Below are 25,432 nucleotides of genomic sequence, written 5' to 3' on the forward strand. Positions count from 1 at the left end.
AGAAAGTGTCTATTTTTGTCTTCATGGCTAGATTAGTGTTTGCTGGGTTATGCTTCTGTTTCTCTGCTTCCACTGTTGCATTTAACAAAAATATTTAGGATCACACAGTAATGACTTCTTAGGGTAATGTTGCTTTACAAATGTGGTGTCTTAATAGAACTTGGAGTTTGTAGCATTATGCAAGCTAAATTGTTCTTGCACTGTAAAATGCATTTGATTCTTCTCCTCTTATAAATTCCATGTATCTCCTTTCAAATCTGCTTTCCAGGAGTCTATGCAAGATTGATGGAGACATTAAATTCAAAAACTAAAAGAGAAAAAAATGTAATGTGAGTCTTCAGTTGACTTTAAAGGAGATATATTGCTTAATAGAAACATTCAGGGAACAATGATAGTGGGCAGTAAATCCTAGATTAATTACATTTACTCAATGTGCTATAGAGCTAATTCATATAGCCAAACTTTTTTACAAAGCACTATCATTTCATGATTTTTTGCACTGGACAGTAAATGTACAAGCATTACTGTTAAAAGACAGGATTTTGCCCCCTTATTACTGAAAGCAAAATTACTCTTCTCTATTGCAAACCTAGTAGATGTCTATCCCTGCTGCTGCTGCTAAGTCGCTTCAGTCCTGTCCAACTCTGTGAGACCCCATAGACGGCAGCCCACCAGGCTCCCCCGTCCCTGGGATTCTCCAGGCAAGAACACTGGAGTGGGTTGCCATTTCCTTCTCCAGTGCATGAAAGTGAAAAGTGAAAGTGAAGTCGCTCAGTCGTGTCCGACTCTCAGCGACCCCATGGACTGCAGCCCACCAGGCTCCTCTGTCCATGGGATTTTCCAGGCAAGAGTACCCCTATGTCTTTTATTAATTGATTTCTCAAAAATCTGTCCTTCATATTTTATTGTACAGTCAACAGTAAACCTCATATTTTGAAAGATTTGAAACTGCTAAGTAACAAATCTGTGAATTCACAATGATATTCTAAATGATTCAGGAAATGTCATTTTAAGTGGTAAAATCAATATGTATTTTGGTTCATTATCAAAATACATAATGACTATTTCTAGCGTCTCCTCAGATTTTCTGTTTAACCATTTTGTATTGTGATGCCTGGCCTGAAGCAATTCTATTTTTAGTTCTAATGGAACAGTCTTAAATTGCTTATTTTCTGTTTACTAAAGTCATCCTGTTTGTTACCATGGAAACTATGACAGCTGCTCCAACTAACTATTTTATTAAATGAATTGAAGATGTAGCTGAAGACTGTGAAGGTGCAGCATCTCATTCTTAAAACGTATTTTCCAACAACTGCAAAACTATGGCCAATCTGTAGAAAAAATGAAATTAATTATGAATAAGATCTTCTACATTTCAAATTAGGGAGGCTTATCCACATTTGAAAATCTGAATATAACTAGCACATAGTCTTCCCCAACCTACAAAGGGTATGTCTTTTAAAAGTGTATCTGTAAATCTATTCCTTGGAAATTGGAGCACATGAACCCATTTATGAAATAATTTCATAAATAATAATTAGGTCTCCAGGACCACCCTCAAAAGCCCTTTGACCTGTAATGTCTCAATCGATAGCAATATTAGCAATAGCCTTTGTTCTCAGTTCTGGCAGCAGGAGACAAGTTTCAGAAATGTGAAGAAAGGGAGGAGTTTTCTCATACCCCGGTGCCCCTGTCTCTAGCCTCTTGGGGTCCTCTTATTACCAACTCTCCTGGGTTGATCCTCAACAGGGTCCTCCTGCCCAGTGTCATTCAAGCCAATAAAAGAAGACTGAGGTTCAGTTCAGAAGCAAAGGAAAACTTATTATTTGATCTAAGAATGGAGAGGTGCAATCATCTGCTCTAGAGTCCAAGCTCTATCACTTCAAACATTGTGGCTGGGACCCCTTTATAGGGTTCTGTCTGCAGGGGAGAGGGGTGGAGTTCTGGTGAGTGGGGCAGGGCTATGCTACTCCCCCCTCCAGATTGTAGTGCTAGGGATACAGTGACTCTGCACAGGCCCAGGGAGTTGCGGTGTTAGGCGCAGCCATTTTGCTCTAGCAACTCTGGTCTGAAGTGCTGAGTGCAAGGCCTCTGCCTGAGGCATCCTACTAGCAAGGGAATCTAAATTAAGCACGAAAGAGCTTAGACTTTATCTAAACGCCTAGATTCCATCTTATTTTTCCTGTGGACCCTGTGGGCTTTGCAGAGACACTCTCACTTTAGCACATCTTTCTTCAGAGTTTAACTTCCCTTCAAGTTTCACTTGGTGAAAAGGACTTCTCTGGTGGCCCAGACGGTAAAGCGTCTGCCTACAATGTGGGAGATCAGGGTTCAATCCCTGAGTCAGGAAGATCTGGAGAAGGAAATGGCAACCCACACCAGTATACTTGCCTGGAAAATCCCATGAATGGAGGAGCCTGGTAGGCTACAGTCCATGGGGTTGCAAAGAGTTGGACACGACTGAGTAAGTTCACTTCAAGTTTCACACTTCGATCCTGCTTGTACAATGAACCATCATTCTCCTCAAGAGTCAAGATGTTCCCAAATAATTGTTTTAAAAAGAGGGAAAGCAATCAAAAGATTCTATTGTCTGAATGATTGAACTCTTCCTGAAGTTTTTGCATTTTAAAACATTCAATATTTTTTTACCCAAAACAAATCCCTAACACATAAGATTTCCATAACCACAACTAAAGAAAATATTCAGAGGGTAAATGTGTGAGGAAACTGCTCTGAGGATATACTCAGATTTAGAAATCAGGCCAAGGAATCAGGCAGAAGTCAGTTGATACGAAAAGTCAGCTTCTTTATTGTCTTCCCTAAATCTTGGATCTTGGGTTAGCTGTTCAAGGATGGATAGCGGTGGTTAGTTGTAAATTGAGTCATCTTTTTGTTCATTTAATTTCCAGGAGATTTTAATAAAATGTATCTTTTAGCCCTACAATTGTGCTTTTAAAAGAATGTCATCTTCTTGGTTAAAGAGATCAAATTAACACAATAATATAGACAAACATTTTGTTCTTATTTTCTAACAGAATACAAACCAAACAAAATCATTGTGATTTGATCATTGTGAATTTTACACAAAAAAGGAAAGAATTATTCAGTTCAGTTCACTTCAGTCACTCAGTCGTGTCCGACTCTTTGCAACCCAATGAATTGCAGCATACCAGTCCTCCCTGTCCATCACCAACTCCCGGAGTTCACTCAAACTCATGTCCATTGAGTCAGTGATGCCATCCAGCCATCTCATCCTCTGTTGGCCCCTTCTCCTTCTGCCCCTAATCCCTCCCAGCATCAGAATCTTTTCCAATGAGTCAATACTTCACATGAGGTGGCCAAAGTATTGGAGTTTCAACTTTAGCCTCAGTCCTTCCAAAGAATACCCAGGACTGATCTCCTTTAGGATGGACTGGTTGGATGTCCTTGCAGTCCAAGGGACTCTCAAGAGTCTTCTGCAACACCACAGTTCAAAAGCATCAATTCTTTGGCTCTCAGCTTTCTTCACAGTCCAACTCTCATATCCATACATGACCACTGGAAAAACCATAGCCTTGACTAGATGGATCTTTGTTGGCAAAGTGATGTCTCTGCTTTTGAATATGCTATCTAGGTTGGTCATAACTTTCCTTCCAAGGAGTAAGCGTCTCTTAATTTCATGGCTGCAATCACCATCTGCAGTGATTTTGGAGCCCCCCAAAATAAAGTCTGACACTGTTTCCACTATTTCCCCATCTATTTGCCATAAAGTGATGGGACCAGATGCCATGATCTTAGTTTTCTGAATGTTGAGCTTTAAGCCAACTTTTTCACTCTCCTCTTTCACTTTCATCAAGAGGCTTTTTAGTTCCTCTTTACTTTCTGCCATAAGGGTGGTGTCATCTGCATATCTGAGGTTATTGATATTCCTCCCGGCAATCTTGATTCCAGCTTGTGCTTCTTCCAGCCCAGCATTTCTCATGATGTACTCTGCATACAAGTTAAATAAACAGGGTGACAATATACAGCCTTGACGTACTCCTTTTCCTATTTGGAACCAGTCTGTTGTTCCATGTCCAGTTCTAACTGTTGCTTCCTGACCTGTATATAGGTTTCTCAAGAGGCAGGTCAGGTGGTCTGGTATTCCCATCTCTTGCAGAAGTTTCCACAGCTTATTGTGATCCACACAGTCAAAGGCTTTGGCATAGTCAATAAAGCAGAAATAGGTGTTTTTCTGGAACTTTCTTGCTTTTTTGATGATCCAACAGATGTTCGCAATTTGATCTCTGGTTCCTCTGCCTTTTCTAAAACCAGCTTGAACATCTGGAAGTTCATGGTTCATGTATTTCAGTTTTTCTCATCTTGAAAAAAAAACTCTGAAATTATTTGCTTTTTCTTCTTTAATTTCTTGAACATCAAACAGTAAATTATTGATTCTGTCTTAAATATGTCCTAAAAAAAAAAAAAAAGAATTATTAGGACATCTTTAAGACAGAATCAATAATTTACTGTTTGATGTTCAAGAAATTAAAGAAGAAAAAGGAAATAATTTCTGATTTTTTTCAAGATGAGAAAAACTGAGTTATCTTTATTGTTTATACAACTATACTTTACATAGATTCAGAATTAATCAAAATATATAAAAGCTAAGAGTTATTTCTAGAAATGTAAAGAAATTGTCTTTTTTTTTTTAATTAAAGTGATGAGTATAAGAACAAATGAGATTTGATATTCTGTCTTTCCATAATGTAGTAGCTGAATTTTCCTGTAAAATATTTCTGGCAAATCTGTGTATTTTATGTAAATATATATGCAATAAAATATGAAATGAGAAATTAAATTTTTAATTGAATTTCACTGATCTTTTAGGATGGAAAATTCTACAGGGCTTTATTAGAATTTTAATATTACTGACACTTCAAATGAAGACATAATTTTGACCTTATACTCATTTTTTATCTTCTTAGGGTCCACTTTCATTTGTAATACTCACATAATTCCAGTGAAAAACCAAGAGGGCGTAGCTATGATGTTCATCATTAATTTTGAATATGTGAGAAATGAAGAAAATGCTGCTTCGCCAGAGAGGGTAAATCCAATATTACCAGTCAAAACTGTAAACCGTAAGTAAATGACAACATGTACGTGTTTCTTTATTTTTATGGTAATCTTATTAATAGAGTTGCTAACATGGAACTATTTTTACATTTCATCTTGTGATACTGAATTCTTTTCATCTGAAATTAATTTAGGATTTTGCATCAATACTCATCAGGAAAATCGCTCTGTAATTTTTGAGGGTGTATATGCAGTTTCCCTAGGTATTATTATCAACATTATAATTACTTTGGAAAATAGTTTAGAATTTATTCTCTATTTTCTATGCTACATAAATAACCATTTCAGTTTTTCAACTGTTTAATAAAATAGAGACTGCATTTTATTTTCCAATTTTTATACATCTAATAGTTTTCTCTTGTCTAATTGATCTGACTATTACCTTCCAACATATTATTAAAAAGAAATTGATAGTGAAATCACTTATTCCTGATTTTTGTGTGAATGCCACCAGTGATCCGCATTAATTCAAATGGTTGAGTGGAACGTGTTTTGTAATTTTATGGAAGTTTCCATTTGCTTCTATTTATTAATGGGTGTTGAAATTTGTAAATTACCTTTTCAGCATCTTTGGAAACAAATTTACTATTCTGTTTCCTTATTTTTATGGTAAATCTTATTCATAAAGTTACTAACATGGAACTGTTCTTTTGTCTGTGAAAGAAGCCACATTTGGGCATGATGTATTTTATCCTGTAATATTGAATTCATTTCATCTAAAATTAATTTAGGATTTTGCATCCATACTCATCAGGAAAATTGCTCTGTAATTTTTGACTGCATATGTGCAATTTCATTAGGTATTATTATCAACATTATAATTACTTTGGAAAATTATTTGTAATGTCTTCTCTGTTTTCTATGATATGCAATAATAATAAATAGTTTGGGGATTATCAGTCAGTTCAGTTTAGTCACTCAGTCCTGTCTAACTCTTTGTGATCCCGTGGACTGCAGCACACCGGGCATCTCTGTCCATCGCCAACTCCCAGAATTTACTCAAACTCATGTCCATTGAGTCTGTGATGCCAGGATTATATGGGCTTTAAAACTTAAGTATAGATCCCCTGTGAAATCATCGAAACCTGGTACTTGTTCGTGGAGTAGCTTTTTGACATTTCTTTTCCTCCAGAGGGGCTTCCCTGATAGCTCAGTTGGTAAAGAATCCGCCTGCAATGTGGAGACTTGGGGTCAATCCATGGGTTGGGAAGATCCCCTGGAGAAGGGAAAGGCTATTGATTCCAGTATTCTGGCCTGGAGAATCCCATGCACTATATAGTCCATGGGGTCCCAAAGAGTCGGACACAACTGGGCGACTTTCACTGTCACTGTTCCTCCAGAGATTAGACTATTCAAATTATCCTGCTCAACTATTATCAGTACCCTTGTACTCCTCTGCATACTTAGTCTTTTACCATTCAGTTTGTCAGTTTAAATTATATTATTTCATTCCCCATTTTTACCAACAAGGCATTTGATGAGCTTACATTATATTTCCTTCTCTTTGCATTCCCTTGGTTGCAGTACTTCTGGCTTCTCAGGATGTAATTTACATACTTCTCACTTTTGTTTTGCCTTAAATTTCTAGTGAAATGTATTCGATGCTCACCACTTGTCTTTTTGTCAAAGTTTCACCAAACAAACTTCTTGGATAAAGTTCATCCTCTTTAGGAGATGTTCATAAGTAAATCAACACGGCCTTTCTGCAGCCTCCACAGTTTTAGGACAGACTGGGTAGATATAAGCTATTTGGTCCACACTTTGTTGCCCTGTGAACCTAGAAGATGATGTTCCACGTTTCTTGCATCAAATTTTCCTAATGAAAAATCTGATGCCAACCCTTGCCTGCACTTTGTAAGTGATTTTGTTATTTTTCTGATTCGCAGAAAATTTCAAAAATAAACTAATAATGGTAGATTTTAATACTTTTCTTTCAAATGAAAACAGACTTTTAAAGTCTAAAACTATTGCTTTTATATGTCTAGGTTTGACATTCTATGTCAATTTTTCCAGATGTATGGTGGGCCCTTTCAATATGTACATTCAATTCATGTTATACTTCAGGAAATTTTGTTGAATTATAATGTTAATAGCTATTTTCTTTTGGTCTATTTGTCTTTTTCAGAGACTCAAATAATAAACTCAAGTAACCTTGCACCTTCTTTGCCTGTCTTTCATATCCACCACTTCCTTTCTAGTCCTTTTTTCTGTCTTTGTTCTATTTTATTTTATTAACTTTTCTCATTTCTGACCTATATTCTTATGGTTTGCTTGTAATATGATCTTAATTTTTTATATAATTGTGTCTTTTTTCTATCTTGAATGTATTGCCTGTATTCTTTCAGTCTTGCTTTGCATTTTCTTCTTTGTCCAGATATTATTCTATGTTCTTGAATTCTTAATTTATAATCTTATTTCATATCTCTAATTACTGGCATAAAATTTTAAATTTATTTTGGGGTGCTATATACCTATTCTGTCTTATGGCCAGGTACATAACACACTTTCTTCTGCACATTTTTATTCCTGTTTCCTGTTTTTCTCTTATGATATCTTTGTACATATATTAGAGTTTTCTTTGTACAGATATTAGAGATATCTTTGTACAGATAATCCATTCATTAAGGACTTTCCTGGACGATGACTAATGAGAAATATCTGGTGGGGGGGAAAGAGAATAGGTCTTGTTTGAGTGGCTTCTTAAATTTTTCAGTTCAAAGTTTGATTCATGTATAGCAAAGAGTTTGTAAACGTGCGGGTTTTGTGGAGGAAGTTTCTCGTTCTTTAAAATATATGACACTAATTGATTTTGTTGTTTGCTTGTTTTTCTCTTCTGATTATTCTATTCCTTCGTATGTGAATACGGAGAACTTATATTTATCTGCTTCCATATTTCCTAGCTTCCAAGGGACAATTCCACCTTTGAAGATACTTCCCCCTCTCCAAGAAGTAGTGCTTTTCCAAAGCTTACATGTGGGTCTTGTACACTTTTCTAGCCACTTTTATTATCCCCCTTTTAACCAAAGCTTTCTCCATTAAGGTCACAGAATTTCTCTCAATGTTTCTTACTCAGTGTGAAACTGTCTTCTTCTGAGAGTAAACTCTATTTGATATGTGTTCCATTACTCTAAGGAGACTTTTGTACTCCCATTTTTTCCACTTATTTTCTGCTTAATATTGTATTGTGTTCTTGAGCAATTCTTTTGGTCTTGGGCAGTTATTTCCCTGGCTACATGTAAATTAACGTTTGTAATGTCTTGGTCTAATTACTCTTTAGGCATAGTTTATAGGTATTTTTATTTGCCTCCCTTATTGATCTTTGTAGTTTTTAGGAGGATCTATGAGCAAATGAAAATTTAAGTTACTGTCATTGTCTGTGGGAAACTGGAAGACTTATCCCAAAACTTTAATATTGAAAAAATAAATTGTTATACTATATGTAAATCAGAAGGCTAAATATATGTCAAATAAAAAACCCGGTCCCAAAGCCTATGTTGCAAAATGAACTAATTCTAAATCAAATGTACACCAGCTAAAAAATTTTCATAGTGTCAGTTGCTTTCTTAGCTGCATCGAAATGACATTATAGTATCCTGTTAAGGCAATACTGGGACATTAGTGTATTAGTGTAATACAATTCCAATATTCTGAATATTTTACCCTGAACAATATCACACTTGGGAAAAACTATCAAAATGACCGATTTGTCAGTCTCCCAGGTGACATGTTTATAACAAAACTGAAGTACTATAAAAAATTAGTATAATACCAAGATTTGTTCCTTTAAGTTGATTACTATTTTTGCTTTCTTTATATTTTCTGCTAACAAACTTCATCACTATTGAATGGTTCTCAAGAATATACTTTAGGCAATCTCAGGTTGTATTTTGATTATGAATGTCAATAAGATAATCTGTTTTGGGGGAAGCCTAGTTTTGTTTCTTTTTTGTCTTCAGAAAGTCTTCATTTCTCCCCCAGAATAGTTGTCTTTCATGGTCCATCAAATTGGATGAGAGTGAAAAAAGGGAGTAGTGTATTAGTTGTATGGCAAAAAAAAAAAAAAAAGATTTAAAAAAAAAAAGGATTCATTTCACACTGAAATACAAACGGATAATTGAAGCTTTGATTTCTTGAATGGAAGATAATCTCTACAGTAGCCTCCCAGAATGTCATACATAATATATGCAACTTTATACTATGATTAAAATAGCATCTCTTGTGCAAGTCACGGCAAATTCAGTAGAGATTGTTCCTTATTATGTGAACATGAGTGGTTTCCCTACACTGCAGCTGTCACTCAAACAGGGAATCATTAGAGAGAGTACAAATACGCAGATAAAATTGTTTCCAGAGCATTACAAAGGCCTATTATTTATAACCATTATATTGGTTTTGATTATACCTTCTGTCATTATATGCTCTAAATTTCTTTTTACTTGGTGTCAATTTTTGAAGAGTTGATTATTAAATCAAGCAGAAAAGTTAAAGACAGACAAATTATATTTGGTAGCTTCTGCTATCCAAGTTCTGCTTTGCATCATTTCTGATCTTTGGAAAATTCCCCTGTTTTTCCTTAAAGTATAATTTTGCTACCTTTGTAAAATAATATATTGACTATATCAAACATTGTTGCTCAGTTGCTGCTGCTGCTGCTGCTAAGTCGCTTCAGTCATGTCTGACTCTGTGCAAACCCATAGATGGCAGCCCATCAGGCTTCCCTGTCCCTTAGATTCTCCAGGCAAGAACACTGGAGTGGATTGCCATTTCCTTCTCCAGTGCATGAAAGTGAAAAGTGAAAGGGAAGTCACTCAGTCGTGTCCGACTCTTCATGACCCCATGGACTGCAGCCTACCAGGCTCCTCCGTCCATGGGATTTTCCAGGCAAGAGTACTGGAGTGGGGTGCCATTGCCTTCTCCCTGTTGCTCAGTTGGTGGCCACAAAACAAATAAACCAATGAAAAATAAAATGAAACCAAATTTTGATAAACCCCATTCTGCAGAAAAACTTCAACTTTAAAAAAGCTTAATTTCTTATCTAAATAAGGAATATAAAAGTTTGTGTGTTAAGTGGGTGTCTGGGGGTGTATGCATGCCCTTAGTATTGGTATTTAAATGAAAATAATAGGAAAAGGCTACTGTTTGTTTGAGAAGATGTAGGTGTCTATAAATTTAACTGCCTCTCCTGAAATATAGACAAAATTTTTAAAAAAATGTGAAGTGACAAGAAATACAGATGAAAAGGAAATGAAGTATTAAATTGAGAATATTAAGTAATAGAAAAGAAGCTATTAGTAAATACACAATAGAAAAGATACATCATGAAAAGACACTGTGATAAATTGGGTGGAGTAAATTGTGAGAACTTAGAGACTTGTATTGAATAAAAAGGTGAATCAGTTCTCAGCACAAATATCTAGTTTCTAAGTCAAGAATACAACACAACAAAAGTAAGCAGCTTTCTCTGGGAAGAATTAATTTTTCACAAACTTAATCTCTGTTGAAGATATAGAACCAGCCATAAATAGATGACTTATTTTTCCTGAATAAAGTACAGGAGAGAGTATTATTCTAGTAGGTCTAACTATCAAATTAATAAATACTGCACAATTGTGTTGATTAATTATTCCATAATGAATATAAATACCAATTATAATACATAATTAAACCTTTTCTCACTGATGGTTTAAACTCTGTTAATCTGAATAGTGGAAATGATACTGAGTGGAGGATAAAAATCTACTCTTCCTCCCAAATAAAAGGGGATCACATCTAAAGGAAATAACAGCAATGCAGCAATGGGATAATGTGGTCTCTTCTTTTTCTGCTCTTATATCTGTTGCTATCAAATATTTGTACAACATGGAAGATACCAAACTATGTGTTCATGCTTACACTATTTATTTCAAAGTTAATTGTCATCAAGTTTAAGAGGTTTCTGTTTTTATTATTTTAAATAAAATATTTTAAAATGTTACTTTACATGTATATTTAAATCTAGTGTTTCTTCTATTTGACAACAAAAATCTAGGGTCACCAGTCTGGTTCACACAGACACACATACACATTCTCATTTGTTAAAAATCTCTTTAAGGTGTTTGGGAAACCTAAATTAAACAAAAACAATATACAACCCAACAAAAAATAAATACATTCCATCTTCTTTTTATGTCTTAAAACCAAAAAGTCAGTTTGAGCCACTATAAATGCTGACCTTAAGTTCATATCCCCAAATAAATTTTAACTAATAACATTCACTCCTCTTATCAATTTAAAATAGCTTTTTGTTTGTCTATTTAATCTACTGCTTCCATCACAGTCAAAAATCCATGAAGTTTTCTCATTTTACTAAACTTTAAACATATCTCAACAAGAAAACAGGCCCATGTTTAAGTCTTTTTAGTCAGAGAAAAATAATGAATTTTATCATTTAGTGACTACACTACATGTAAAAATTGCACATAAAATACTAATTTTTTAAGATAATTTTCATCTCTTTCCATTAATAAGTATTTCAAAACTTCATCAAGGTTTTCATGACTCTCTTGTCAAATCCACCTCCTTTGTCAGACAGATCACCTCACCTTCCACATCTCAGAGGGCTTGGGGAGGGCTGAAGGAAGTCCTTTCATCAGCCCAGCGTCAACAAATGTATCTCATTCCTGGTGACAAAGAGCAAGAGAGGTGAGGGCTGTGGAAAACTAAAGAAGCTCACTTTATTTTAAGTATCCAGGAGCACTTAAGCTCCACTTCATAGGAGGAATGTTGTATTTTCTTCCATATCCCCCATTTTGCAAAGAGTGAGTACCTATTGGCTCAGTTATAAAGAATTCACCAGCCAATGCAAGAGACATGGATTGATCCCTGAGTCGGGAAGATCCCCTGGAGAAGGAAATGGCAATACATTCCACTATTCTTGCCTGGGAAATCCCATTGACAGAGGAGCCTGGAGGGCTACAGTCCATGGGGTCGCAAAAGAGTCAGACACGACTTAGCAACTGACAACAATAACATCGCATATTTGTAGAATATATAAATATTAAATATAAGTTATTATTTGCATTGAGTGATTAAGTCATTTTTCCTACTGAATGAGCATTAGTCAGTGATATCCTGATACTGAGACCAGCAACATCATCTTATCACATGTTTGAAATGTAATTTGCTGGGCCTTACACTACAACACCTGATTCATTAACACAGATACAGCAATCTGTATTTTGAAAAACTCTTCAGGTCATTCTGACACACTGAAGTTTGAGAACAACTGTTCTAGGTTATTAATGGTTAGATAAAAATACATTTTAGAGGAAGCTACACATAAAAATAAAGTTAAAATTTTACAGTATCTTATTTTCACAGTTATTTTCAAAAGTGAACTTTTTCATTTAATTTCATTAAGGTATTATAAAAGGGACTCCATTATCTTTGAAATGATTAAAAATATCCTCTCCAAATCAAAAGAGAATTTTTACTTTTATGCTTACTAAAATAAAAATTTGAATTACTCTGAAAGCTTTGCCTGAAGCAAAGTCTATACACACAAAATACAGTTGGTAATTTAGGCAATTATCTAGCTAATTTAAGCCAGTAAAATGTATTCATATGCTTTGGACTCAATATTCTTAATAATTGACGCATAAAACATATATCTTCCTGAATAGCTACGTTACTCCCTCATATTTGTATTTCAGGGTTCAGACCCCAAGCTAAGGAACAAAGACATTTTCTGTATAGATGGTTTATAAAGGGCACTCACAATGTTTTTACTATTCTCCATTGGAGCTGAAAGTCATTCTTTAATTCAAAGATGAAGAGCTGTGGTAGTAACAGTTTCCCACTCAGCAAGCATTACTATAGAAACAATCCATTATTCAGATGAATTTAATTAAAGGTTTTACAACATAACTAATGTTTACTATTATCATGTGTGTGGAAGTTTCCTCTTTTTAAAGATTAAATTTGACATAGAAAAAGGAACCATGACATTGTTGCTAAAAGAAATCTGGGAAAAGTTCAGTCATAAGTTGCAATCAACTTTATATCATGCCACCCCACCCCCCAGGATTTGGGCAAAATACATGTTTCTAGGATCAAGAAAATTACTAATCATTAAAAATTATGCATTATTCTTTTGTTAGCAATGAATGTTAATGACAGCCTAAATGAGCATGTCCACATCAGAGTCCCTGTGTGCGTACCATTTGGAAGAATTTGTTACTTAGCAACACCCAAATCAGGGACAGTCCCTATTTACACAGCATAAGGGTAACAGGTGTCTGTACCATTTGTGTTCGGAACACTCCATCAAAGAGTTCCTGTCGATTGTAACAACTATTAATACATGGTCATCTTGGGTCAATCTAGGTACAAATGTTATTACTTTTGCATAACATGAATGGACTCTTTAACTTGGCATTTTGAAAAGAAAAAATTCTATAAAAGAAAAACAAAATAGCAGTATTGTAAATCATACATTGATTTATTAAGCAGTTAATACTGGAAACCCAGTTAGGTATTTATAATTCTAATGTGTTTGATTTCATTTCCAATGCCTCCTTGTGGAGGGATTTTTGACTTTGGGTGGCTAAGAGCAGTCCACCAGCCTGTCCCGTTTTCTGCCTTATCTCCCTTATTCTAAACCTGTGTTTTCTGCTTCTTTGCCCTCAAGATGAGCTAGCTAGGTTGGAAGCAGTGCTTCTCAGACATCATCAGCATTTGTGAACTTGATCCAGAAGTTCTCTGCTGCTGCTATGGCTCCTGTGGTTATTCTCACTCCTACTATATCAATAACTTCCCCTGATGATCTTTACACATTCCTTCAAGATTCCTATCTTGTCCTATACTTAATGCCTTATTGTGAAATGTTTCTTTTTCTCCAGTATCTCTCACCCCAGGAAATGTCCCAGAAGTCTAAGTCTTTCAAGGCATTACAGATCACATCTGCTCCTTTAAAGGGTCCCAAATTTAGCTGCAGGTTTACCAGGTTGATGGACACCCTGGTGACCTTTTGTTTTCACAAACACCAGGACTGCACTGGCTTTACTGCCCCATTTGTCACCCACTAATCAGGTTAGCCAGGTCAGTACTGTGTTCACTCAGAATAATATTTTTTTTCTTTTTTTTCCCGCAGTCAAACTGCTAGCTACTGCCTTCTTTGACAATACTATGGGTTGTTCCAGCAGCCCATGGGCATCATCATAGACTCCTAACACATTAGTAGGTAGACATCTCCTCTCAGGGTGCCTCTGTGGAAATTTCTTCCTGAAAAGGAAAAGTCAAATATGTCAATTATTTTTCCCTGTTTCTCCCATAAAATTTGATATGTTTCTCTCTCTGACTCAGAGATTAAAATTTTATTTCTCTGCACATCCAGAGCTAGTTGGTTGGAGAAAAGTCCCACAGTGATTTTAAGGCTTCCGATTTAAATGCCAGATGTGTGAATACCCTGGTCATAGAAAGGTACATTGATATTAATTCATGAATTCTTTTGTGTGATACTGACAGTGAAAGTGAAGTCGCTCAGTCGTGTCCGACTCTTTGCGACCCCATGGACTGTAGCCTATCAGGGTCCTCTGTCCATGGGCTTCTCCAGGCAAGAATACTGGAGTGGGTTGCCATTTCCTTCTCCAGGGGATCTTTCCAAACCAGGGATCGAACCCGGGTCTCCTGCATTGTGGGTGGATGCTTTACCATCTGAGCCACCAGGGAAGCTTACTCAGATCATTTTTTTCAGACCCTAGACTGACTGTCCTTCCCCATCTGTACCATAGGCACTGTGCCTGACACCTTCCTCAAGGCAGGGACAGATGCAGAAAATATTGGCCCCTGCAGGTACACAGCTCCATCCCTCACTGGGAGTTGTAGTCAAAGACAGGCACCTGCCTTACCCAAGGTCATGGCCCTTCCCATGGGATACCTGTAACCGGTGACTAGCTGCAACAGGGAGATACCTGACTTCATTTTGGCATAACTCTGAAGGGCAAGTCCAGCTCCACAGCTCCCAAGAGGACAGGCTGAAGTTTTAGCTGCATTTTTGTATCAGTTTAAATAACTTCCTCTGACCAATCCTGTCTTCTTCTTTTTTTTTTTTTTTTTCTTATAGGCGTATCCCCTGAGGACGCATCCCCAAAACTCTTTTGCACGGTCTGTTTTCAGAGATCCAATCAAGATACTTCCCAGCACTCCAAATGCTTTGTGAGGGGAAATATCTCTGGTTGTGACCTTCACAACACCCTGCCCCCCAGCCCCATATGCACACACACATGTCCTCTACTTACCCCACTGTAGTCTCCAGTTTGTGTGACTTCTTGAATGTACAATTTTTCCCACTTTTCAGTTTATAATCCAGCTAAGCAGAACCAAGCAAGGGTAATATCTTTTAATTTATATTTAACTTGAATTTAGTAGTAAAATGATTAAGTAGTCAAAAGTTCTAAGAGTTTGTGGAAATGATGAGAAATTAAACCAAGGGAATGGGGAATTTGTAATTGTGAGGAAATTCAGTGATTTAGCAATATATTGATAACTTTTTAGGAATATTTGGGTTTTCTGCAAGAAATATACTGTTTCTAATATTCCTAGGTATAGTCTTAAATTAGTGTCTTGTTTCATGTCAAAATTAGCACAATAGTTTTCTTCCAAATTTTAGATTAGAATCAGCTCTGGTTGAGTGAGGGAGGTGAGGAGAGAGAGACAGAGAAATAATTCAGATTGGTGAAAATTTCTCAATTTGGAAAATTTGATAAAACCATTTCCTAAAGTCCCATTACTGAAGGAGATAGGGATAGAAATGTAGTTGCGATCATTGTAATTCTGTGAGAACTGTGATTAGCTAAAAGTATATGTAAAGAAACTCAAAACTGGAAGGAATATTAAGAATCAGCTAGTCCTAGAGGATTCTAAGGAAGGTTAGTGGAGGGATTTCAGATGGAGGAGATTTTGTTATTCAACCTTGAGATTATAAAAAATGTGTGCATGCATTTATCTACATTCATTTAGAGGAGAGATTTATGATTCTCAATAGATGGTTGTGTGAATATTTATGGAACAAAAAAACATGAAATCTGGGGTAAAACTGAAATTAAATCAAGGAAGCTGCTGTTTTATTTTGATTTTACCACCCTGATTCCCTATTTGACCCTGGGCCAAGTATTTAACATTTTTTCATGTATGGTTTGAAGTCATAATTATAGGTTTCAAAACAGAAGGACACTGGGAATATCTGTATCTTCTTGGGTGAGATGTAAACAGCTCTTATTTAAGTGTTAGCGCAAGGTGTATGAAGATGAAGCTTACAAATTTATATTCAGCAGTTTCATAGAAGGTACATGTCCTGAGAAAGACATTGTCATGATAGTTAATTATAAGTTCATGTATAGTAGAAATATCTCTCTCAAGTGAAAAATGATGCCTTTAAACAAAATTATGTTCATGTCAGTAGTTTATCAATACATATAATTGTTTTAGGGAATGTGTTAAAAGATGTATAACTCCCCCGCCCCGATTCTATTGTTATTATTTCAGACTTATTGAACGTTTTAGTAGATAGTAAGCTAAATAGTATCTCTTTTAGTTATTCAAATTAGAAAGCAAATATATTAAAATATGGAAGCAACTTACAAGGCTGTTTTTTAGTGTTAAGAATCATAAGGTTATACTTATCTATGTTTTATATTTGATGCCTGAGAGTGCTAGCACTGACCAAAATTCTCAATGTTTATTCTTTCCGGATGAACTGAGGTTAGACAACTAAATCTGTAATGCAATATAACATGGTCATATTAACCTAGTGATGCAGAAAAGACCATCTGTACCACCTTGGATATGACTAAACTGTAGGAGCAATCTAAATGCCTTGTGCAGTCATTAATTTAAGAAAGGCAGGGAATTGTTTTTAAATGTGGAGGGTAATGTAATGGATTAAAAATGAATAAAAGTAGGCACTGACCTCAGTGCATTGTAATAAGCTTGCAGAATTGATTTGTAAACTGCTTTATAAGTCAATTCCAAGTGCATTAAAAACTAATCAAATGACTTTGATGCAGTTCACTGATTTTTAACTTGGCAATTTACTTGAGCATATAAAAGTTGTTAGTAGAATTATATAAGAATGCTTGCAAAATAGATACTGTGATGTACTGTTATTTAATCATATGCACACAGTGATTACTGTCACCTACTAATTAATCCAGAGCTTAATGTTGAATGTACCTGGAATTTGTGCACTGTGTCCTTTGATCAGAAAGATAAATTCTATTTCAATTATATTTGCCACTGTTAACTACTAGCACACAAAACCTAACAGTAAGAATTTAGCCTGCCTAATTCTAAAATTTTCTGTAATTGGTATTTTACATAAAATACACTAGATTTGAGGAGTTTGAAAACACTTCTGCGTATGCTCTAGAATCAGAAAGATAGCAATTAATAACCTCTGGGGAAAAGGTGACAATTAAGAGCATGTGTTGTATTAGGCATATAGGGCATAATATAAACTTCACCATTTTCATCAGCTGTTGGATTCTACTCAGTTATTTTGGTGAATATGAGTAAATACAGTTCCAGGAGGCTGTGTGTATATGCTAAGTTGCTTGAGTTGTGCCCGACTCTTTTCAATGCTATGGACCATAGCCCACCAGGCTCTTCTGTCCATGGGATTCCCCAGCCAAGAATACTGGGGTTGGTTGCCATGGCCTCCTCCAGGGGATCTTCCCAACTCAGAGACTGAACCTGCTTCTCATGTCTCCTGCATTGGCAGGCAGGTTCTTCACCACTAGCACCACCTGGGTGCTACTAGGAGGCAAATATGGTCTAAATAAGTTGGTCAGAGCAACTGAATATCTTAGTTTTTCCACAGTCAAAACTGAAGCACATTATCAGTTTAGGATCTGCTAGTGAACATTCATTTATCATGCTCAAGCATTCTGTTAGAACTGGGATTTTGTGAGCAAAGTAGACAGAGGCCCTGCCTACAGTCCACTAGGGAAGAGAAATGTTAATCAGAAAATCAGTAAGTGTACAACTACGAGCTGTTGTGAAAATTACAAAGGTGATACTAATAGTTCTGAAGGAAGGAAGAGCTTCCCATAGGAAACGACTTTGGAGCTAAAATCTGAAGGCTGTTATTATAGATTATGTATAACTGAATCACTCAGCTGGACACCTGAAACGGCTGCTGTTGCTGCTAAGTCGAGTCAGTTGTGTCCGACTCTGTGTGACCCCATAGATGGCAGCCCACCAGGCTCCCCCGTCCCTGGGATTCTCCAGGCAAGAACACTGGAGTGGGTTGCCATTTCCTTCTCCAATGCACGAAAGTGAAAAGTGAAAGTGAAGTCGCTCAGTTGTGTCCGACTCTTAGCGACCCCATGGACTGTAGCCTACCAGGCTCCTCCGTCCATGGGATTTTCCAGGCAAGAGCACTGGAGTGGGGTGCCATTCCCTTTTCCACACCTGAGACTAACACAACATTATTAATCAAAGACTTCCCTGGTGGCTCAGATGGTAAAGCGTCTGTCTACAATTCGGAAGACCTGGGTTTGAGCCCTGGGTTGGGAAGATCACCTGGAGAAGGAAATGGCACCCCACTCTAGTACTCTTGCCTGGAAAATCCCATGGACAGAGGAGCCTGGTAGGCTACAGTCTATGGGGTCACAGAGTCGGACACGACTGAGCGACTTCACTTTCATTAATCAAAGAACATGCCTGCCAATAAAGGAGAGGTAAGAGACAAGTATTTGATCCCTGGGTTGGGAAGATCCCCCAGAGGAGGGCATGGCAACCACTCCAGTATTCTTGCCTGGAGAATCCCATGGACAGAGGAGCCTGGCAGGCTACAGTCCACAGGGTTACACAGAGTCCAGACACAACTGAAGTGACTTAGCACACACACATACATGCTCCAGTATAAAATATTTTTTAAGAAGAAAGAAGTGCAACAGATTTCTATAAAAAGAAAATCCTAAAGGATGTACTGAGTAGGAAGAGTGAAAATTATCAAGCACAAGGAAGCCCTGAATCTAAAAGAAGCATAGACCTCTGGAAATTAAAGTTCATATGGCTGGGTCCTAGAAAGGAAAGAGGAAAAATTAAGCTTCAGATAGTAGAGTTAGTGTTATCTTCATGCCCAAAGCAAGAACTTACTGGGAGCAGTAAAAGGTTAAGCAATAGTCTATGTGGTCAAAAGTTGTTTTTTTTTTTTTAATATATAATTTTTAAAGGATAGACAATATGATGCAAATATGGAAAATGATATGTATCTTATTGCAAGAAATCCAGTGAACCGTGATTATCTCCACAGAGTGAGAGCAATGGAGATAAAGAGAAGTAAAGACATTAAAAAGATATTCAAGAGGTAAAATGAACACAGCAGATTAATTGGATATGAAGGATGGAGTAAGACAGAACAGTAACTACTAGAGTAGCACTCATCTCAGGCTTATACAACTAGATGGACTGTGATGCCATTCACTGAAAAAATAAGAGTTGGACTTGGAGGATAGATCATGAGATCAGATTTGTTACAGGATTTTGAGGTGTCTAGAAGACTTCTAAGTGAAGATGCTGATGAGGCTATTAAAAACACAGCTTTGGAGGTAAGACAGTAAGTCTAGGCTTGAGTTATAGATTTATGAGTATTTGAACTAAAGATGGAATTGAAAATATATGGATAGATAAGACCATCCACTGGAAAAGTATACTTAAATATAATGCAGAAAAGTTCATAAGTTTTGAGTGTTCTTTCATGTTTTAAAATGATTCTCAATACATTGAAGAAAAGTTCATGGTAAATATATTAAAGATAATGGTGCCTATGACACTTAAAGAACTTAAGGAGGGATTTCCGTGGTATCGAGTGTTTAAGACTCTGAGCTTCCACTGCAGTGGGCGTGAGTTTGATTCCTAGCTGGGGAACTAAGAATCCACATGCCACGTGGCATGGCCAAAATATAGAAAGAAAAAAAAAAAAAAAGAATATAAGGAGGTAGAAAATACCATAGCCCAGATAATCCAATTGACTGACTCGAAACCCAGCATGTGATTGTAAAGCCATGGAATGGTGTGGACTTAGGCCACTGGACTGACAACATAAAACAGAATCTGCATTTTCTTGTAGACAGTACTTAGAAAATCTTTGAATTACACAGTATTGTTTGGATGCTTTCTCTTATCCTTCTAGTTTTTCTAGGAGTATAAGCTTTACCTTTTTACTATTTTAACTTATAAAAGAATGCATGCTCGATGAAACAAACATCAGCAATGTATAAAGAAGAATGCAATACATTTCCCACACTTCCAAACCCAATGACCCAATCAACATGAAAACTGTGGATTGTGTTTTCCCACATCTTTTTCTACTGCCATATGACTTCTATGGGCAAATACAAGGTTTTATTATTCTTAATGAAATAATACCACTGTAAACACATTAAACTGAAACTTCCCTTTTCATGTAAAACCATATTTGAGTGACCGTCTAACCAAAGCATATACATATTCTTGTTTTTCAAGAACATTATAAGATTCCAAAGTATAAAAATGCCATAATTTATTCCACTATTCTCCTTCTAATGGATAATATGATTGTATCCTGTTTTGGTGCATTATCCTATAATGGGGATTTCTGAGTCAAAATAAGTGTATATGAAAACTGTATTTTTTTCACTTTCATAGACATTGTAAGATGATTTTCCAAAGAATTTGTACCAGTTTGCTGTTCCACTAGCAAAGCATCAGAATGCTTGTCAGCATTCTTTGGCAGCACTAGATGCTACGTTTCTTGTTTTCATTTACTACAAGTTGAAGCATGGAAAATACTATCTTGTTTTAATGTGCATATTTTACTACCAGTAAGTTTATGTGTTTATTAGCTAATATTTTAATTTTTAATATTTTAATGTTTATATTTAGTTGCCCTTCTAAGCATAAACCATTCTGAGATACATATAACATTCCATGCCATATTCTTAGATATTGGAACAAAAACTAATCAAGGCAAAGAAATTCTTATGTTTACAACCCACTCTGAAGCCAAATGTTTTTCAGGAATTCCAAGCAGAATGAGGACTGTTTCATACACAGTTGACCCCACTTTTTCACATCAACACTAGACTAACAATATCATCCAATACAGATCTTTTAGAATATGTCAGGCCAACTCCTTACTCCAACCTCATTCCCTCTCCTCCACTTCCAATACTATAGCATCCTCCCCTCCGTAGACCTCCCACACATATGCACTTTCCTGTGTCTGGCCCTTTTACTCATAGTATCCCATCCCTTCGTTTTCTTTCTAAACTGTACTCCAATTCTCGGTTTCCCTTTAAGAAAATGCATGTATAGTGAATATATCTTGTAATTTGTTAAAACAAAAAAAATTATCCAAATAATGCTTTTGTATCAATGGAGTATATCTAACCATCAGGAACATGGTAAAATCATTTCACTATTTTCTTACAGCTTATATGATAATTCATATCAGTCCCAGAGACGTTTTCTACCATAAACCACATTCCAACTGTAAATGACTTAAGTATTTGTTAATAACTTTTTACATGGTAGTTAAATATGTGTCAGCAATGTTTATTTGTTTGTTTGAAGGGATATGTATCCTTTGTCGTGTAATAATGCTCTTTTCCTATCTCCATTTGTAGGGAAACTTTTTGGGTTCAAATTCCCTGGTCTGAGAGTTCTCACTTACAGAAAGCAGTCTTTACCACAAGAAGATCCTGATGTGGTAGTGATTGAGTCATCTAAACACAGTGATGACTCCGTAGCCATGAAGCACTTAAAGTCTCCAACAAAAGAAAGCTGCAGCCCCTCGGAAGCAGACGACACAAAAGCCTTGATACAACCCAGCAAATGTTCCCCCTTGGTGAATATCTCTGGACCTCTTGACCATTCCTCTCCCAAAAGGCAATGGGACCGACTCTACCCTGACATGCTGCAGTCAAGTTCCCAGCTGACTCATTCCAGATCAAAGGAAAGCATTTGTAGTATACGGAGGGCTTCCTCGGTTCATGATATAGAAGGATTCAGTGTCCATCCCAAGAACATATTTAGAGATCGACACGCCAGTGAAGGTATGTTAGTAATTTTTTTAATATGGAAACTTATATTAAGGGGTAAGGAAAGATAATTTCTGTATTGTGTTTAATTTCAACATTAATTCTTATACTTGTGAAAAAGAAATGTGAGTAGAATCTATTAAAAATATCAGTTCTACAGAATTGTTACTGATTTCCTCCTTGAATCCTAGTGACTTTTTTCTTTTCTGGCGTCTTTATCTGAGGTAGAATGATAACTATTATCTGCTTATTTTATGGAGTGTTAAATAACTAATGCTTAACATAAAATCTGTTTAGGTGATAACACTATTATCTCAAACATAATGCATTGTGCTGCATTTAGTAAATAGTCAAGAACTGGTCAAAAAGAGTGGTGCGTGATCATAGGACTATTTTACTGACCATTTCTTTCCAAAAGGAAAAGGTGTATAAAATATGATATACTGAGTGATAAGAAAGCTATACACTAATTGGGGGCAGGGAGGAGATAGGAAGGGGGAAGGGGCTCAACCAGAAGCAACATGAAATGCAAAGTCAAAATTCATTATTTCTCTCTGCCCTCTTCAGGACAACAAAAACAACTCATCATTAACATGATAATGATAATATTTGTTGAGTATTTACATGTGTGAGGCGCACACATTAACATTAACTCATTTAATTCTTATAATAACCTTATGAATTAAAATCTGTTATTAAGTCCAGGATTTAATAGATGAGGAAACTAAGACCTAGAGGCATTCCTGGTGGCTCAAGAATCTGCCAGCCAATGCGGGAGACAAAACAGACTAGGGTTTAATCCCTGCATCAGGATGTCAGGAAGCTTCCCTGGAGGAGGGCACGGCAATTCACTCTAGTATTCTTACTTGGAGAATCTCATGGACAGAGGAGCCTGGTGGGCTACAGTCCAAGGGGTTGCAAAGAGTTGAACACAACTGAAGTGACTTAGCACACAAAGCTTAGATATGTTACATAAATATCTGGTCCTAGGTTATGAAGTGCCAGAAAGTGTTAGTCGCTCAGTCATGCCTGACTCTTTGCAGCCCCATGGACTGTAGCTTCTCAGGCTCTTCTGTCCATGTAATTCTTCAAGCAAGAATACTGGAGCGGGTAGCCATTCCCTTTTCTAGGAGATCTTCCCGACCCAAGGATTGAACCCAGTTCTCCTGCATTGCAGGCGCATTCTTCACCATCTTAGCCACCAGGGAAGCCCTTTCAAACCGAGGACTGGTCGCCAGAATCCACAAGCCATTCATTCAATGTTGTTCTTCTTTGATGCGTGCTTCACGAAACCTTACTGCAAGGAAATGTTGAATCACTGAAACTTCTCCAGGGAGGTCCAAGGTTCAGGGTACCTGTCATTGTCTGTGCATGTGTTGGAAAAAATTTCCAGACATAAGGCAAAATGAGAGGAGAATAAAGTTTATTAGAGTGGAAGACACTATTAGAACAGTGGGTGGCTCAAGGGAAAGCCAAACCCTTTCACAGCTGGGCAGTCAATTTTTGTAGTCTCAAGACAGAGAAAGTTTCTACTGGAATGGTGGCATTAGGTGATCGGCCAGGATGATACAAGGCAGATAATAGGATGGGCACTTTACCTAATTTGGAGTCATGGAACTGGCTGGTTTTGATCCAGAGATTCATGGCAACAGATGCTTGGTCAGTTCCAGAGATTTTTAACCTCTGACTTTGGTACAGGGCTCCAGACCTGTGACCTTGGTATAGGGCTCCACAGTACCCATTGCACGGATGCATTAGTCTCACTTTCTACAGATTTGGGTTCTGGAGAGGCCCACTGTCCTCTCTGTGGTATTTATTCCTGTGAGCACCCGTCATCATCCATGCTGCCGCTGGTTTTCTCTTTTAAACATAAAAGACCATGGGGCTCCTTAGTGTAGGGTACTGGACACTTACCCAGCTGTCCATCGGTTTTTCAAGCTTCATTTCTAGCCCCTGCAGGATTTCCTCCCCTTCTAAATTCTAAACCTGAACAAAAATAATCACCATTTCCCAAAAATATCTCATGCATTTTCTTCCTTCATTGCTTTGTTATGCTGGGAATACTCATGCGCACTTTGTCCCTCCTCACACTACTACTCATAGCCATAAGGATCCGTTTCTCCTTTCCAAACCAGAATTAAATGGTTTCATACCTAAGTGTGTAAAACAGTGTTTACATATATGATAGCATTTCTTCTTATTATTTCTTATTGTTCTACATTTATTCCACATTTTATATCTTTCAATGCTATTAGATATACACACAAATAATGATATTGTTGAGAGGTTCTCTAGTGCTGGAATTCTAGCATGCTTGGCTCCATGGCTTTGGTTTCAAGCACAGTCACCTATTTCATGGCAAGAACTCAATAAGCATTGAGGTGACTTTAAGAGCATCATGCTCATGAATTTTGTTACAGAATCATACACACCAGGCAATAATGAGTTATCTGTTCATTAGTACTCTGCAATTTAAACAAAAATCATAGGATTGAATCATGTGAGGGATCTCTATTTAAAGAGTGCAGTGAAGTAGAGAAGACAGAAGAGATGAAAGAAAATGAATTAACAAGAAAAAATTCAAAGAGAGATAAATCAGTATCACAGAAATAAAAAGAACAGTTTTCTATAAGATGGATTTGATATGGTACAAGAGCAATTAGCGCATCTCTTTTATTCTCTGGTCCAAAGAAAGTCAAAAGGAAAAAGGAAAATAAAGTCAAGAACAATTTTCAAACCAGATTGTCTAAAACTTTGTATCATCTAGTCACATCATGCTCATTATCTCCTGACTAAAAGAAACTTCTGAAATTTAGTCTTTAAGCAATGGATCCTATAGCTGAACAACAGTAAATCCAATATAATAATTCAAATGTCCAGCATATATTTTAGTTAGTCAGTCCACTGAGTGTAGTCTTCTTTAGCAAACATACTGACTTTTCGGAGACTGGCCTTATTGCCTAGAACCTGAGTTACAGTGCAGTAACATTCAGAAACAATATTAAATGATGCATATTCTGTGCATGGTACAGACTTAACCTGTGTTTTGACAGCGGTACTAAGTTAGATCAGATTTCATGATTTAACTTTATTGTTTTCAATTTTATGTAGTCTCCATTTAGCACACAGTTACTGATGCAATTATGGGAAAAGGATGTGTTAGTATTTTGGGTTTCTCAGTTCAGGTTCTATGTATGGACAGGATGGACAATTGAGATCATCCTCAATTTTTCTTCTCCCACCCAAGCTATGTTATTTTCAAAAACGGTATC

The 25,432-nt window shown here is 36.6% G+C and overlaps 1 protein-coding gene across 2 annotated transcripts in view; it reads left to right on the top strand.

Annotated features, from left to right (window-relative positions):
- KCNH7 (potassium voltage-gated channel subfamily H member 7) overlaps positions 1-25,432 on the top strand; it is a 535,441-nt gene that overhangs the window by 365,627 nt on the left and 144,382 nt on the right. For both annotated transcript variants that reach the window (XM_070804157.1, XM_019971802.2), the window contains exons 3-4: positions 4,947-5,102; positions 21,747-22,175. In XM_070804157.1, the coding sequence (XP_070660258.1) occupies positions 4,947-5,102; positions 21,747-22,175 (585 nt within the window). The remainder of the gene's footprint in view (positions 1-4,946; positions 5,103-21,746; positions 22,176-25,432) is intronic.

The sequence above is a fragment of the Bos indicus genome, chromosome 2, assembly GCF_029378745.1.
Source record: "Bos indicus isolate NIAB-ARS_2022 breed Sahiwal x Tharparkar chromosome 2, NIAB-ARS_B.indTharparkar_mat_pri_1.0, whole genome shotgun sequence".
NCBI lineage: Eukaryota > Metazoa > Chordata > Mammalia > Artiodactyla > Bovidae > Bos > Bos indicus.